General features: G+C 47.8%; 1 protein-coding gene across 1 annotated transcript in view; it reads left to right on the forward strand.

Annotated features, from left to right (window-relative positions):
• NUMA1 (nuclear mitotic apparatus protein 1) overlaps positions 1 to 18317 on the forward strand; it is a gene marked incomplete at its 5' end in the record, with an annotated part of 135223 nt that overhangs the window by 26300 nt on the left and 90606 nt on the right. The window contains 3 exon segments of the mRNA XM_082248294.1: positions 14745 to 14765; positions 14767 to 14897; positions 17027 to 17141. Coding sequence (XP_082104420.1) covers positions 14745 to 14765; positions 14767 to 14897; positions 17027 to 17141 — 267 coding nt within the window.

Consider the following 18317-nt stretch of genomic DNA (forward strand, 5'->3'; position numbering starts at 1 on the left):
CATCCAGCTGCCGGCTTGTATACAATTTTTGATCATTTTTTAGGCATTTTGCCGAGGCACCCCTGAAGAAACCTCAAGGCACCCCAGGGTACCTGGTCACCCTGGTTGAAAAAGGCTGCTCTATGAACCCCCAAGTCGCATCAACATCAGGCCAAAGTAGTTCATGGACTACTTTGAAGTCGCACAGATATGAACGGTACTCACTGGAAATCATTGGGTGCAACTTTGCAGTTCCAAGTCGCACAAGTGTAAAAGGGGCCTAAAGCCCCGTACACACGTACCGATCGTCGGCCGAACGATCGGCCGTCTTTTGTCCCCTGGCTGTCGTGTCCGCTGAAAAGTGCAAAAGACTGCACACGAATTTTGTCGGCCAACAACAGCCGACTGCAGAAGTGATGTCATGTGATGGTTAACTTTCCCTGTGTTTTTTCTTTTCTGAGCATGCCCAGTCTTGCAAATCTGCTGTCTGTCGGCCGAATTCTGTACTGACTGGCGAACAACCGGCCGTTCTGGTGTCAGCATACAAAAATTTTAATGCTTGCAAGACAGATTCTGTTCGGCCGAAAGTGCGCTGTCGGCAGCGTCATACTAAAAAGCCGAAAATCGGCCAATCGGTCGTCGGCCGAATCTTTTCGGCCGACAATCGGTACGTGTGTACGGGCCTTTAGTGTCCAATTTGTCCGTCGCACAAGTGTAAAAGGGGCCTTAGTGTCCAATTTGTCCGCCTCAATATCGCAGTCCTGCTATAAGTCACTGCTCGCCGCCATTACTAGTAAAAACAAAAAAAAAAAATATCCCAATCAATCACTATACGCTTATTGGAATTTATTTTATTTATTTTTTTTACCAAAAATATGTAGCAAAATACATATTGGCCTAAATTAACCGCTTTAAGACCGCTCACTGTGCTGCTATTGCGGCACTGCGACTCCGCTATGTCCAGCGACGTAGACCTACGTCGCTGGACTCCTAGTGGTCCCGGCGGCGCACACGCACCACCGTAGGCTCGCTCCTGCTGTGTTTAGACACAGCGGGAGTTGGGCCGTAGGAGGAGAGGCGACAATTGCCGTCTCTCTTCCCTGATTGTCGGGGAAAGTGTGAGAAGATCCGCCTGCTTGTGTAAACAAAACAGGCGGATCTTCTCGGTGACAGACCGGAGGAGATCACAGGATTCAGCATAGCTAAACCTGCGATCTCTGTCTCTGTGTCACAGAACCCCCCTCCCCCCCACACACGTCAGTAAGCATGAGGCATACATTTAACCCCTTGATCACCCACAGTGTTAACCCCTTCCCTGCCAGTGTCATTATTACAGTAACAGTGCATATTTTTAGCACTGATTACTGTAGTAATGTCACTGGTAACCCCAAAAGTGTAAAAAATGTCAGTTAGGGGTCCGATCTGTCCGCCGCAATGTCTCAGTCCCACAAAAAAAAAAAAATCACAGATCGCCGCCATTACTAGTAAAAAAAAAAAAAAAAAAAAAAAGAATAAAAAAATGACATATCTTTCCCGTAGTTAGTAAACGCAATATCTTTTGCACAACCGCGCAATTATGCGTTAAAGTAACGCAGTGCCGAATCGCAAAATATGGCCTGGTCAGAAAGGGGTAAATCTTCCGGTCTTAAAGTGGATAAAAATATGCTCATTGAGAATGTTGCTCGCCCCCTACAGGCTCCTGGGCGAGTGACGTAGCCCTACGTCGGTTTGCCCAGGAGTGGCTGACTGCCGCAGTAAATATACTGACGGCGGTCGGCAAGTGGTTAAATATCACCTCTTCATTCACCTCAGGTGCTCCATTCCTTTGGAACCTCTTTAGGTTCTGCTGGTCCTCTTTTTTTTTTTGGTCTTGGGTTCCCATCATCCTCCTCTGTTCCCCTCTTTTTCCCTTACGTTCCCTACCCCCCTCTCCTCCCCCCCCCTCCTTTTCTCTCTTTTTTCCCCCCTTACATTAATTACCAATACTCATAATAATGCTTTGGGATAACAACGATTCTCTGACCAATCAGTGCCTAGTAGTGACAAACAGTCCAGGCTGCATGCAAAGGATTGTGGGATATGGTATCGGTATGGCCCTCTTGGAACCACAACCGAGGTGGTACTGATAAGCAAGCCATGTAGTGTAAAAGCGCCGCTGTACCGTAACGAACCGTTCCAACACCGTACCATGCAGTGGAAAAGCGCCGCCGTACCGAACCGTTCCAACACCGTACCATGCAGTGGAAAAGCGCCGCCGTACCGCACCGTAACGAACCGTTCCAACACCGTACCATGCAGTGGAAAAGTGCCGCCGTACCGCACCGTACCGAACCGTTCCAACACCGTACCATGCAGTGGAAAAACGCAAAAGCGAGCCGAACCTTTCGGTTCCATGCAGTGGAAAAGCGCCATTATATTGTACGTATAACCAAAGAGAGGGATGAACCAATTCCCTTTATATGAGAATTTATATACCATTTTGATTTTTGTTCCACTTATTCTTCTACTCTTACTTTCCTTTCCCCGCAGACGCCCTCTAGGGACCATCCGGGATCCTCGTGGGAATTAGTGGGGGATACCCACGTCCTTGACAGTGTGACACCACATATACTCACCCTGCGTAGCATAACCAGATCACTTCCAATTTGTGGAGTCCCTTCCTCCCCCCTGGCTTTGGCAATAACCTTTTACGTCAGTTGTAGCACTCCCTTGTTTTGATGTGCGACATTTTTTTAGAGGTCAAAAAACAAGGGGTAGTAGGGGCCAAGAGAGGACCCAAGAAAGCGGGACTATACCAGCATAACTGGTGGTTGCAGGAATACAAATACAACACTCATGTATGTATAAAAAAAATATATTCATTTTATTACAAAAGAATAAAAAACATGACAAGACATACAGTACATAAAAGATATACCGGTCCGTGTGTGTATGATAACTGTGTACCAAAATACCACACTACTGGATCCGAATATATATTTTGCAGACTATTGGTCCCTGGATAAGCCGACGCGTTTCGCATTCATTGCTTCATCAGGGCATTGCCAAGACCAAATAGGTACTGCACTCAAAATAGGACGGACAAGATGAAGGGATATCTCCTCTGCAGGCGCCGGGAGGCCAATATATGTGGATCATAAAGGTGGTGGTATAATATTAGCATAGGCACAGAGACAGCATCCATTCCATCATACTATGCAGCAAGATCATTGGGCCATAGTTCTGTGAACTTTCAGCTCTTATGGATCTCAGTGTTTAGATGGGAATTTGCCATTTGTATTGTGGATTATACAGCTACCAAATTTTGAGATCTGGCTATTTTTACTGGAGGAGGCAAATTCCCTTCTTGGGTGGATTGTATTTTTTGACATCTGCATTGAGGGTTTCAAGTCGCAATTGAGGCTACCAGCCCTTCTTCCTAATATATCCCTTATTATATCCCATATGGTATTTTCATCCATACATATATATATATAAAATCACCCATATTAGGCTTTTGTGCCTATGCTAATATTATACCACCATCTTTATGATCCACATATATTGGCCTCCTGGCGCCTGCAGAGGAGATATCCCTTCATCTTGTCCGTCCTATTTTGAGTGCAGTACCTATTTGGTCTTGGCAATGCCCTGATGAAGCAATGAATTCGAAACACGTTGGCTTATCCAGGGACCAATAGTCTGCAAAATATATATTCGGATCCAGTAGTGTGGTATTTTGGTACACAGTTATACACACACGGATCGGTATATCTTTTATGTACTGTATGTCTTCTTGTCATGTTTTTTTATTCTTTTGTAATAAAATTGATATATTTTTTATACATACATGAGTGTTGTATTTGTATTCCTGCAACCACCAGTTATGCCGGTATAGTCCCGCTTTCTTGGGTCCTCTCTTGGCCCCTACTACCCCTTGTTTTTTGTCCTAGTTTCTTGGGGATGATGGCATACATTTCACGGTATCCATTTTTTTTTGACAACTTTTTAGAGGTGGCTGCATACATCCTTTTGAGCAATACGAGTGGTGCGTATTTTTTTCATACATACACTATTTAAGGCTTTCTATTTTGGTTTAACTTGCATTTAGCAGATGCCATGTATATTCAATTATTGCGATGATTCATATACGCATGTATCCATGTTTCACTGATATTTTTCTCCTACTCACAGTTTGAGATGAATTTCTACTGACCTTTGAGAAAGACCATGCCCGAAACGCATCAGTTCACTGTATGGAACTCTCACGCCTCTTACCTGCTCTCATCCGTGATGTAATCTTATAGCCACATGTATTTAATTTGTTATTGTCTTTTAAATCTTTTTCGATTATGCAATTGTTATTTTAATAAATTTATATTTGATGATAATTTGAATAAATTTCTTTGATGGGTGATTGCCTTTAAAGTCCCGCCCCAAAGGGGAACCCAATCTTTTATCCATAGGTCTTTAGGGATGCTGGCAATACCCATCTAGACTCCAAGATCCAAACATATAACAGATTTTATTATAGTGTGCACCCCACTTAAGAGTTAAAAAATGTGGGAGAAGAGCTGAAGTCACAATCAGCAGAGCTTAGTGAGGAGAGCTCTGAGAGCTGATTGGAAGGCAAGGGACACACCCACTTCACACAGGGACAGAGCTGAAGTCACACTCTGCAGAGCTTAGTGGGGAGAGCTCTGAGAGCTGATTGGAAGGGAAGAGACACACCCCCTAGGGACAGAGCTGAAGTCACACTCTGCAGAGCTTAGTGGGGAGAGCTGATTGGAGGGAAGGGACAGAGCTGAAGTCACACTCTGCAGAGCTTAGTGGGGGGAGCTCAGAGCTGATTGGAAGGGACACACCCCCTTCACACAGGGACAGAGCTGAAGTCACACTCTGCAGAGCTTAATGAGAGCTCCGAGAGCTGATTGGAAGGGAAGGGACACACCTCCCTTCACAGAGCACACAGGGACAGAGCTGAGGTTATCTATCTGCTGGAGATCCCACCCCTGTCACCATTTATCTCTTGGGGTCAGGAAAACATGTCAGAAGTGATTCATGCGGATAGCAGAGGAAGGAGGCAGTAGACCACAGTGACAGTGCTGTGGGGAGAGACAAGTACACACTATAGAGGGATATGCTTTGTTCATATTTCATGTCTGAAGTTTATACCCACTTTAAGTAGAATTGTGAGCGAAGATCTTGGGTGCGGATAAACATGGAAAATATCGTTTCCTCTTCTTCCTCAGTCATCTTTTGTTGAAGGCAGTGTTAATTTTGGCAGCAAATTTCAATTTAGTTTTAGTCTTAGGACTAAAATGGCATTTTAGTTTTAGTCGCATTTTAGTCTTCTGCAAGTGTTTTAGTTGTATTTAGTCGACTAAAACTCCAGTACATTTTAGTCGTCTAAATGGTCATGGTTAGAGACCAGTCAGTGCACACAGTGCTGCTCAGAGTGCTGGATGGGGGTCTCATGTTTAAGGGTGGTCTCTGGTCTGACTCTGAGCTGAAGTTGATGAACAGGATGGGCCTCAGCGGCCTATATGCACGCACACAGTCCTGGATGGATGGCGGAATCGGATGCCAGTGGTGAGTGGTCTGAGGGGACTCAGGGAGGCAGTAATAGCTGGCCTGGCTGGTAACTCACAGTGGGTGCTCTGCTCTGGATGTGGTGGTGGCCGGGTGTCAGTGCCGTGTGATGAGTCAGGCCTGGCGCGTCTGGCTGTAGTGCTGCAGTGCTCTGGTGAGGTCAAGTGACTGGACTCGAGTCGACTCTTGTATTAGTCCACTCCTCACATCGGACGTCACGGGGCACGCCACGCCAGACGCCACACAGGCGGAGCTCCGTGAAAACCGGAAGTTGGGTAAACGTCCCTGCCTCACATTCTCGTTTAGTTTTTGTTCGTTAACGAAAACGGATTTGATTTTTGTCATAGTTGTCATCATTTGCATCTATACTGCGGCTTTACTTTGCGTCTCATTTTCGTCAGTTGAAAAATGCCGGTGACGAAATCGTTCTCGTTGACAAAATTAACACTGCTGTAAACTCCATTGGCTGTAATGTCATTACACATATTACCTGAATATATTACCAACATTAAATATTAGGGAAAAATATAAGAAAAGCCTTTTTCTTAATTGTTTAGTTTGCAGCAGCTTAGTAGATGCTCCTTACTTATGCGTATGCGGTGGTGCAATACGTTTAAACTTTAATGTCCTATTATTACAGACTCTGGATGGAATTGTGTTGCCGATATATAAATGGCCAGCAGAGGAGTGTTAATTTTGATGATGTCAATTTTTTATTTCGTTTTAGTTATAGTCTTATGACTAAAATGCCATTTTAGTTTTAGTCGTATTTTAAGTCATCTGAATTGTTTTAGTCGACTAAAATTGTGTTAATTTTGTCGACGAGAACGTTTTAGTCAACGAAATTAACACTGGTTGAAGGCTAATTAGCCTCACTGTGTATCCTTCTTAACTCCATTGCCTATGTCCATACTTACACCATATAAGTCCAATACTTCTGACCCAGTACTACCAGCTATACCTCTGGAACCTATTCACTCCTTACCTCCACTTCTGCCCCCGATACTCTAAAATGTACCCTCTCCTAGCTACATTATATTGTCAAAAATATTGGAATATATATATATATTGCCTTTACACGCACATGAACTTTAATGGCATCCCAGTCTTAGTCCATAGGGTTCAATATTGAGTTGGCCCACCCTTTGCAGCTATAACAGCTTCAACTCTTCTAGGAAGGCCATCCACGAGAATATTTTTCCATTCTTCCAGAAGCGCATTTGTGAGGTTAGGGACTGATGTTGGATGAGAAGGCCTGGCTCACAGTGTCCACCCTTGAGGGTTGAGATCAGGATTCTCTCACCCATGTCTTTATGCACTGGTGTGCACTCATGTTGGAACAGGAAGGGGCCATCCCCAAACTGTTCCCACAAATTTGAGAGCATAAAATTGTCCAAAATGTCTTGGTATGCTGACACCTTAACCACTTGCCGACCGCCGCACGATTATTTACTGCGGCAGTCAGCCCCTCACAGGCAGAGTGACGTAGTACTACGTCGCTAGCCTGTGAGGGTCTAGGGAGCGAGCGCCCGGCCCCGGAGACGCGCTCCCGAGTGGTCATGGACCCCCGATCGTCCGCCGGTCACTCGCGATCGTCGGTAGAGAGGGAGAAAGTCAGGCGGCTGATGTAAACAAGGCGCCTGTCATTCTCCCCTGTGTATGAATGGTGATCATCACTGTTTATACATCTCAAGCCACAGTTAGAATCACGCCCCTAGGGACACACATAGCCCCTCCCTCGCAAAAAAGTTAACCCCTTCACTGCCAGTGTAATTTTACAGTAACAGTGCATATGTATAGCACTGATTACTGTAGTAATGTCACTGGTAACCCCAAAAGTGTCAAAAATGTCAGTCAAGGGTCCGATCTGTCCACCACAATGTCGCAGTACCGCAAAAAAAAAAAAAAGAAAAAAATCGCACAAGTGATCAAATACCACCAAAAGAAAGCTCTGTTTGTGGGGAAAAAAAGGACGTCAAATTCGTTTGGGGTACAGCATCGCACAACCGCGCAATTGTCAGTTAAAGTCACGCAGTGCCGAATTGCAAAATAGGCCCTGGTCAGGAAGGGGGTAAAATCTTCCGGGCTTGAGTGGTTAAAGAGGAATAAACTTCCATCTTCATATTTTACCTGTGTGCCTGGAGCGCAACTTTTATTTCTGATGTTGCAATCAAGCAGCAAAACCATTGTAGTAATCCCAAAGGGTGAACTGCCTCGTGTCAGCTGGAACCAAAGACAAAAATTATAAATTTTATACAAAAGATGAACAAAAAAAGAAGAAAAGAAGTCAAATAATATTTTATTTTACAGGGTTACAGAATGGGTTTCACTAAATCACTGAGAACAGTCATCGCTTTTACAACAGAAAACGATGTTTGCCTGGACGTCCCAGTAGGGGGGGGGCTGTATCAGCGCACTGGGTGGAACGGCTCCGTGATCTCGCCTATTCTCCAAGGTTCTATAAAGAAGAGAAAAGAGAAGATATATCAGAAAACATACAATTTAAAGATGAAAACTACCGATTTAAAAAGTTCCACCCACCGCAGATGTACATCACTACTTTGAAGCTAAATACCGTGGTTATGGCAGCAGATAGCTGCCATAACCCCGGTATTTTTAAAAACGGCGGGCGATCAGCTTTCAGCCAAGGGTGGTCCCATTGGCGGATTCGCCGCGGGGTCACCCTTACAGTGCGGCAGAAGAAGCCCCCCCCCCCCCCCCACGCCGCATCCCGGCCGTTGTCCCCACTTACCAGACCCGCCGGCAGCGTGGTAAACGATCCGGTCCCGGGTCCTCTTAGACAGGAAGTCGAGTAAGGGCAAGATGGCTCCCACTCCACTCTATGGTCTTGGAGGACCGGAGCGACGCTAAAGTAGCCAGTTTTTTTTTTTTTTTTTTTTAGTGTCCTTGTGAGATCCGAGGAGTTTTTGACCCCAGATCTCACAATAAAGAGGACCTGTCATGGCTATTTCTATTACAAGGAATGTTTACATTCCTTGTAATAGGAATAAAAATGATAACATTTTATTTTTTATAAACTGTGTAACAATCAAAAATAATAAAAATAAAATAAATAGGGGGAAAGCGCCCTGTCCCCATTAGCTCGCACGCAGAAGCGAACGCATACGGAAGCCCCACCCAGCCCCATATGTAAACGGTGCTCAAACCACACATGTGAGGTATCGCCACAATCGATAGAGCGAGAGCAATAATTTGAGCCGTACACCTCCTCTAACTCTAAGCTGGTAACCTGTAGACCTTTTTAAAATGTCACCTATGGGGATTTTTAAGTACCAAAGTTTGTCACCATTCCGCAAGCGTGTGCAATTTTGAAGCATGACATGTTGGGTATCTATTTACTCGGCGTAACCTTATCTTTCACATTATGGGAAAAAAATTGGGCTAACTTTACTGTTTTCTTATTTTTTAGCTCAAAAAGTGAAATTTAAAAAAAAAAAAAAAAAAAAATTGCATTTGGAAGACCGCTGCACAAATACGGTGTAAAGCCCCGTACACACGTACCGATGGTCGGCTTACAAATGTTCCTCTTTTCTCCCCGGGATGTCGGTGTCTGCTGAAAAGTGCAAAGACAGCACAAGGACAGCACAAGAATTTTGTCCGCCGACTGCAGAAGTGATGTCATGTAATGGTTAACTTTCCCTGTGTTTTCTATTTTCTGAGCATGCCCAGTCTTGCAAATCTGCGGTCTGTCGGCCGAATTGTGTACTGACAGGCGAACAATCGTCCGTTCTGGTGTCGGCATACAAATATTTTCATGTTTGCACGAAAGACTTTTGTCCGCGGATTGTGCGCAGACATCTGTCGGAGGCACCATACTAACACGCGTACAATCGGCAGATCCTTCGTCCACCGACGTTTGTATGCCGACGATCGGTACGTGTGTACGGGCCTTTAATATTGCAACGCTCCCCATTTTATTCTATAGGGTCTCTGCTAAAAATATATATATGAAGACTTAGTAGTCGCCAAGTACCCCTCAAGTGCCGAACTCCATCCAGAGTATGTCAGAGTATGTAGCGCACATTCTGTAGGATGAGGGGGCTCAGAACACAAGATGCCAACATAATGGCCCCGTGCAAGTGAACACTAGAAACCACCTTCGGAGGGAAGGACGGATCCGGACGAAGTACCACCTGGCCCCATGAACCAACAGATAGGGAGAATGACAGGACAATGTCGCCAGTGCTGACACCCCATGTGCAGAGTGACAGCAACCAAGGCCACCTTCTACAATAAGGTAAGCAGGGGACACCCACCATACTCGCAAAGGAGGGTCTGGAAGAACCGACTGCACCAAGGTCCCCAGTTGGCGACGGAGGTCGCACCGGAAGAACCAAGTGTCGCACCCCCTGGAAAAATTACGCACCAGGGAACGGGCGGCCACCGGCCTGTGGAATAAAAATGATCAAAGCCGAAACCTGACCCTCGACAGTACTCAAGGTCAACTTTTGATCAATCCCCCCATTGAAGGAAGCCAAGACCTGGCCAGTGATCAAGAGCGAGGGGGAGCCCCAGAAGACTCACACCACGCAATATGTGACTTTCTCATATGATGAAAAAATCATCATAGAAGACGCTTCCCAAGCTTTACGCAGGGTGGGAATAACCGAAGCAGATAGCCCCCCTTTTTTTGACACCTGGCTTACAACAGCCAAGCCCGCAAGCCGTTGAAAGTAAAGCTGGACGGGAGATCGGGCCTGGAGAGAAGAAAACCCAAGGAGCGTCAGCGGCAAGCCTGACCAGGTCGGCGTACCAAGCTCGGCGAGGCAAGTCCGGAGCCACAAGAATGACCGAAATCCTGCGAAGGATTCTTGGCAGCAACAGGAGAGGAGGAAAGGCAGACAGCAGCTGACACTGACCTCGGCCCATCCGTGAGCACTCTCGCACGACCATGCCGACGTCAGCCTTGCACAAGATACCACGCCAAACATCTCAGCATTAAACATGTTGAACCTAGCGAATGTTCTTGCCTATGACAGAACCCATGAGGCCACCATTGCACCCGCCAGAGGGTCCCAGGAGCAGGCCACGACCTCTGCACTATCCTGTAGATGCGATGCCAACAGGCCCACGTCCGGAGTGCCCCCAAACGAAGGCACAACTGCTGGAACGACTCCGGATGAAGGGACCATTGCCCTGAATCCAGGGCCAGTCGACTGAGGCAAACCGCCTAGCAATTGTGTTGTTTCCCCCCTGGAAAGGGAACAGCGGATAGAGCCGGAAAAAGGCACTCTGCCCAACGAAGAAACATCACTTCCAAAGCAGCAAGGACACTTATGGTGCCCCCATGGTGAATGACACAAGCCACGGTCACGGCGTAGTCAATTGAAAGTGCACCGGACAGCTGCAGGTGCTCGATCCAGTGAACTAGACAAAGCTGGAATGCTCTCAGCCCCAGGACAATAAGCGTTAACCTGGATCCTCCAGGGACCATACTTCCGAAGCAGAAAACCTGCCGAGCACTCCTCCCCACCCAGACAAGCTTGCATCCGTGGTGACAATTGTCCAGTAGACGGGGAGGAAGGATTTCAGAGCAAGACTCCCCGGGCACCCGGCCCAGCCAGGTCATCAAGTCCAGAGAGTTTGGATTCCAGTCGCCTTCGAGAAGGAGCGCCTCCAGGGGGATCCCCAGAGGGATTGAGCGAAAGGGACCGTCTTGAAAAACAACACCATCAGTCCCAGAACTCGCATGCAGGTCCAAAGAGAAGACCATGTGCGGAACAGCAACAGTCGACCGCAGTCTAAAGTGCCAAGAGTTTTGACCCCGGAGGGAGAAGTCCAAAGTCAGACTCAGAAAATCCAGGGAAGGACCAGGGATGATTTCTGAAGGTTCAGAACCCACCTGAACTCCACCAGAGTTCCCATGGTGACAACCAACTTCGTTGTCAGCACCATAGGGGACACCAAACAGAGAAGCAGAGCGGCCAGGAAACCAGGGCCGATACGCCACGCTGCCGCAACAGCGCCAGGACCGGAGCCAACACCGTTGTGAAGACCCTAGCAGCATAAGCAAGACCAAAGGGTAACGCCACAAACCAAGAGATCCTTCCCCTCTGCAAAAAAACGGAGAACCCATAGCTGTCCAGAACATAAAACGGGTCGTGAAGGTAGGCAGCTTGATGTCTATGTAGGCCAGGAAGCCCCCTAATGTAGAGAAGCCACCACCGTGCGAACCAATACCAACTTGAATTTGTGATCTGCATGGAACCAACAAAAGACCAGTATGTCCAGCTTGTTGAACTAGAGCCTGAACTTCCCCACAGAGCGCCTGTAAGCGATTCGGAGACCGCCACACATTGGAAGGGAAAAAACCTTACCGGAAATAACCGGATCGAAACTAAATCTTGCAACTGGACCGCATGACCTCCTAAACCCAGTCAGCCTGGGATCCAGGCCAGCCGCAGGTCCTCGACCCCCTAGATGGGAGAGGAAGCACCTTCAGGCCATGTAGGCCTTGTCAGCAGGTTTGGAAAAAACCAAACCGATGTGCACCAGACCAGGGTCGTCTGGAACCCATGCAGAAGTCTGGAAGGACTTCGCCACATCGACTGTCCCAGAGGGGAGGAACCCCGACTGCGACGAAGGCCCTCACCCCCGACAGCCTGTGTCATCCAGGGCTGCCAAACAGGCGATCCACTTGAAAAGGGAGATCCATTAAGACCTTCTTAGAAGTTTGATCCGCAGACCAACACTCCGGTCAAGTAGACTCCGGTCAACCACCGCCAAAAACGACAAGGTGTTCTACAAAGGAGCCTAGACCAGCGTGGCATCGCAAACAAAATGCAGCCCCTGCGCCAACAGCTCCCCCAGAGCAAGAGGGACATGCCCCACACCAAACTGCAGTGTTGGGACTCCGCCCATCAGGCAGAGTCTGCGTGGCAAGGGCAAACATGAACACTGTTCCCAGTGCAGCTATGCCAGGGAGCACAGGCCACAGCCCGCATCATCCTATCCCCCAAGTCCTTAAAGGACGGGGATTCCTCCACTGGAACAACGGTGGTCCCATTCAGCTAGAGACCGTACGTCCACCAAAGGCAGAAACAGTCCTCTGTACCAGAGACTCCCCCAAAGGGCAACGGCTAACGGCCGCTTAGACACCCCAGGGGAACGTCTCAGACGGTTCCACTCCTACATGAGCAGCCAACAAAATGAGCAGCTCCAGGTGGCATATGAGTGCCAGATGCCACCTGCGCCCTAGGCGCAGCCGCTGCAACCCAAATTGCAGGGTGCCACGCACCAATAACAGCCAGTGCGTCCACCAGCGCCTGTCGCGTCAGGGGAGGTGGAAATGTCATCCTCATCATCCGAGGAGACAGGGCACGAGGTAACAGACCCGGCAGGGAAGCCCACGTCAGGTCCACGCCTGCGGCACCTGAGCCAGACTCAAACTCCGAGACATCAGAAGAGGCAGGGGTAGGTGGAGAAACATTTTAGCACACCTCCCACCACCCCCCGGGTCCAAATGCGTCCCAAACTGCCGAAAAGGCATAGACGGACAGTGGAGATCGGGTAGGCCCTGCGGCCCCCGTGAGGGGGTCAGGTGGGAAAAAATGGCCTGCAGGGTCCATACTGAACCTGAGGAACCCGCCAGCAACTTTTTTTAAATTAAAAAAAAAAAATTTAAAAATGAAATTATTTTTGTTTTTTTAAACGGCCCCACAGCGCCCCGCCGGAGGTCAGGCACGCGCTAACGGACCCCCACAGAGAGGGAGAGACCACCCTCAAGACTCACTGTCCTTAGGCCCCAGGCTCAGGTAGGCCCAAACAGTCCCCCACGTTAGGGGTGGGTCACAATAGGACAGAGGGAAACCCAGGAGTGCGAGGGTCCGCGTCCACCCCATAATCCGCCGGGGAAGGGGGGAGGGGAGAACATTTACTCACCATACTGGCAACACAGGCGGGCGCCATCTCTTGACAGGACCCCACGCCACCGGAGTAGGGGGGTTGTCGGTCAATTAGGAATGCTGCGACATCAGCCTAGACCCTGCTGTGTGTGTCCTGGCAAGACGTTTAACTCACGGGGCCAGTCCCCGTCCAGTGGGACTATGTCGCGGCTGACCCAGCGCGGAGCTAAGGCCTGCACGCGCTCGCTGGCCAGACTGGGGTGACCACTGGATATGGGGGTCCAGTCTGTCGCCCAGCCTGGCATAATTGCTTGAAGATCTCACAGGAAAAAAGGTTCCAGAGAAAAAAAGGCTAGCTAAAAAAAAAAAAAATTCTACATAAAAAAATAATACTTTATATGCCAGGACCAGAGATCCCAGCAAGGAAGTAGGTCCTTACTCCTGACTAGGCAGATTAAAACTGACATCCTATGCAGAAAGAAAGAGGGTGTTACCCCCCGGGACTGCCCATAGGCTTAGCCAGAAATTTTTCCTGCCAAGTGTCCTACTCCTGTAGGGGGCAGTATAACCCATGAATCAGAGAGAACTGCGTCCGTCAATGAACGATAGAGAAATTCGATTTTTTACAATTTTGTTGGGAATGTTTCTTAGCAAAAAGTAAAAACATAGGAGTCACAATTTTGGTTCTTTATAGCCAAAAAAAAAAAAAAGAAGATTGCAGAGGTGATCAAATACCACCAAAAGAAAGTGCTATTTGTGGGGGGGGGGGGGAAAGGACCTACATTTTTTTGGGTACAGCGTTGCGCGACCGCGCAATCGTCAGTTAAAGCAACGCAACCGTATCGCAAAAAATGGCCTGGTCATTAAGGGGGTAAAACCTTCCGGAGCTGAAGCGGTAAATATATAGTTTGAATATCAAGTGGATCCTGAACGCTGAATGGTCATCCAGACTGCGCAAGAGCGCGGCCCAGAGGGGCAGTGCGTGGTGCGTTCTCGGGAGGAAGTCATACGACGTCCTCCCAGAACAATAGAGTTCCTGCCTGAGCATCATTTTACAATGGGCAGGAAGCCGTTAGGTGGGCTGCTTGTCCAGTGCTCTTTAAATCCGTCATAGGAAAAGAATAGATGCTGCCATTACTGTCCTCTCAAAAAATGTTTGTTGCCTGGCTTCAACACTTTCTTAAAGCGGTAGTATCCCACTTTTTTTGACTTTTACCTACAGGTAAGCCTATAATAAGGCTTACCTGTAGGTACAATTAATATCTCCTAAACCGGCACGGTGCAGTCTCTGGGGAATGTGTTCCTGATCACTGTGTCTGTCCTCTGCAGCCTCCCATTAGACTCTCCTTCCACCATGTGAGGTGCTGCACATGCCGCAGTTCCAGATCCGAAGGCTCTGGAAGCAGTTGATTGAGGGCAGAGACCTCCGGGATGAGTTGGAACTGGAGCTGTCCGAGACCAGGAAACGTCTGGCAGAGAAAGGTGAGCCGAGACGGGGGGGGGGGGGGTTAATGGGGGGGGAACCTGTTCTGTACAACAACGTCATATCGGGGTATCCGCACATTAGCTGCTTCTTGGATCACTTGGAGCAGACATCCTCAACCTTTTTGTTGAGGAGGAATTCTTAAAATAAGTTTAAGGTCTCGGGGAACACTGACTCCTAATTGCTATATCTACATACGCCACATTACGTGAAAAGTAATTTGAGATGCCCCTTACATTGGTGGTCAGTGGGAAGAATGTCCCTTACATTGGTGGTCAGTGGGAAGAATGTCCCTTTACATTGGTGGTCAGTGGGAAGAACGCTCCTTACATTGGTGGTCAGTGGGAAGAATGTCCCTTACATTGGTGGTCAGTGGGAAGAATGTCCCTTACATTGGTGGTCAGTGGGAAGAATGTCCCTTACATTGGTGGTCAGTGGGAAGAATGCCCCTTACATTGGGGGTCAGTGGGAAGAATGCCCCTTGCATTGGTGGTCAGTGGGAAGAATGTCCCTTACATTGGGGGTCAGAGGGAAGAATGATCCTTACATTGGTGGTCAGTGGGAAGAATGTCCCTTACATTGGTGGTCAGTGGGAAGAATGTCCCTTACATTGGTGGTCAGTGGGAAGAATGTTCCTTACATTGGTGGTCAGTGGGAAGAATGTCCCTTACATTGGGGGTCAGTGGGAAGAATGTCCCTTTACATTGGTGGTCAGTGGGAAGAACGCTCCTTACATTGGTGGTCAGTGGGAAGAATGCCCCTTACATTGGGGGTCAGTGGGAAGAATGCCCCTTACATTGGTGGTCAGTGGGAAGAATGTTCCTTACATTGGGGGTCAGTGGGAAGAATGATCCTTACATTGGTGGTCAGTGGGAAGAATGTCCCTTACATTGGTGGTCAGTGGGAAGAATGTTCCTTACATTGGTGGTCAGTGGGAAGAATGTTCCTTACATTGGGGGTCAGTGGGAAGAATGTCCCTTTTACATTGGGGGTCAGTGGGAAGAATGTCCCTTTTACATTGGGGGTCAGTGGGAAGAACGCTCCTTACATTGGTGATCAGTGGGAAGAATGTCCCTTACATTGGTGGTCAGTGTGAAGAATGTTCCTTACATTGGCGGTCATTGGGAAGAATCCTTCTTGCATTGGCGGCCTGTGAGGGGGAATGCCCCCCTTGCATTGGCGGCCTGTGAGGGGGAATGCCCCCCTTGCATTGGCAGCCTGTGAGGGGGAATGCCCCCCTTGCATTGGCGGCCTGTGAGGGGGAATGCCCCCCTTGCATTGGCGGCCTGTGAGGGGGAATGCCCCCCTTGCATTGGCGGCCTGTGAGGGGGAATGCCCCCCTTGCATTGGCAGCCTGTGAGGGGGAATGCCCCCCTTGCATTGGCGGCCTGTGAGGGGGAATGCCCCTCTTACAGTGACTTAACTAGAGCCTTCAGGGCTCCAGTGCAAGAAACCATGAACGCCAGGGCCCAGTCGACCTTTGTGACCTTGGTAGTTCCGCCACTGGTGACAGTTTTTACTTTTTTTTTATTCATTTATTTTTTTATTTTTACGATTTTTTTTTTTTTTTTTTTATATTTTTCAGAAAAAAGCTGAATATGAGGAACGTTGGGCCTGGTTGCATATAGAGGAACCAATCTATCCATGTTCCTCCTGCAGCCACTGAATACACACTTCTCCTTTTCCGCAGCCATTCAGCAGCTGCAGGAAGAACATGGAGAGATCAATTACTCTTTATGCTGCCCCTCCTCCGCATCCAGGCATACGGGGGGGGGGCTGCTGTACAATAGGTCCGGGTCACAATTGCGACCCCTGTAGGTACTCCCTTGGCTCCTTTAAATTGGTGGTCAGTGGGAAGAATGCTCCTTACATTGGTGGGGAGAAGTAGAAGTGATTCGGACATCAATAAGACTGGAGAAGGTGCCCCCATGTGACAAAAAAATGTGCAACTTCCCCCCATGTTTTTGGGGGTTTTAAGTAATCTTCAGACCTAAAATGTGCATTTCAACAAAGGGTATATGAAATCCATCTTGTTTATACCCCCATATATCTATTTTTTTACCCCTTATAAAACTTGGTGCTTTATAATAGTTTGCGGCCATTTAATCATGGTGTCCCTTGTTCTTAGAGGCCCAGATCTTCCTCATGCAGCAGAAGATTGAGCAGCTGAAGGTGCTGAATGAGAAGCAGGCCGACCAGCAGGAGCCCAGAGAGCTGGAAGAGCTGAGAGAGAAGAATGAGAGGTAATGAGAACTCCAGGACAGGGAGTCTTTCCTGCTCCAGTATTCTGCCTGTGAGGTGCAAGAGTCCACCTAGATCAGTGCTACTGGGAGTAGTGTGTACGGCAGAACTTTCCCAGTACCAAATATCCCAGCACAGCCCCAGAGGAGTGACACATTATGTGTGAAGACCTTTATAATTCTAGGTATATACTCTGCTCAAATAAATTAAAGGAACACTTTAAAAACACATCAGATCTCAAGGGGGAAAATATCATGCTGAATATCTATACTGTAATAGACTGGGTAATGTGTTAGGATCTATACTGGTATGGACTGGTTAATGTCTTAGGATCTATACTGGTATGGACTGGGTAATGGGTTAGGATCTATACTGGTATGGACTGGGTAATGGGTTAGGATCTATACTGGTATGGACTGGGTAATGTGTTAGGATCTATACTGGTATGGACTCGGTAATGGGTTAGGCTCTATACTGGTATGGACTAGGTAGTGTGTTAGGATCTATACTGGTATGGACTGGGTAAGGTGTTAGGATCTATACTGGTATGGACTGGGTAGTGTGTCAGGATCTATACTGGTATGGACTGGGTAATGGGTTAGGATCTATACTGGTATGGACTGGGTAATGGGTTAGGATCTATACTGGTATGGACTGGGTAATGGGTTAGGATCTATACTGGTATGGACTGGGTAATGGGTTAGGATCTCTACTGGTATGGACTGGGTAATGTGTTAGGATCTATACTGGTATGGACTCGGTAATGGGTTAGGCTCTATACTGGTATGGACTAGGTAGTGTGTTAGGATCTATACTGGTATGGACTGGGTAAGGTGTTAGGATCTATACTGGTATGGACTGGGTAGTGTGTCAGGATCTATACTGGTATGGACTGGGTAATGGGTTAGGATCTATACTGGTATGGACTGGGTAATGGGTTAGGATCTATACTGGTATGGACTGGGTAATGGGTTAGGATCTATACTGGTATGGACTGGGTAATGTGTTAGGATCTATACTGGTATGGACTCGGTAATGGGTTAGGCTCTATACTGGTATGGACTAGGTAGTGTGTTAGGATCTATACTGGTATGGACTGGGTAAGGTGTTAGGATCTATACTGGTATGGACTGGGTAGTGTGTCAGGATCTATACTGGTATGGACTGGGTAATGGGTT

This window comes from Pelophylax lessonae, assembly GCF_965119305.1.
Source record: "Pelophylax lessonae genome assembly, chromosome: 2".
Classification (NCBI taxonomy): domain Eukaryota; kingdom Metazoa; phylum Chordata; class Amphibia; order Anura; family Ranidae; genus Pelophylax; species Pelophylax lessonae.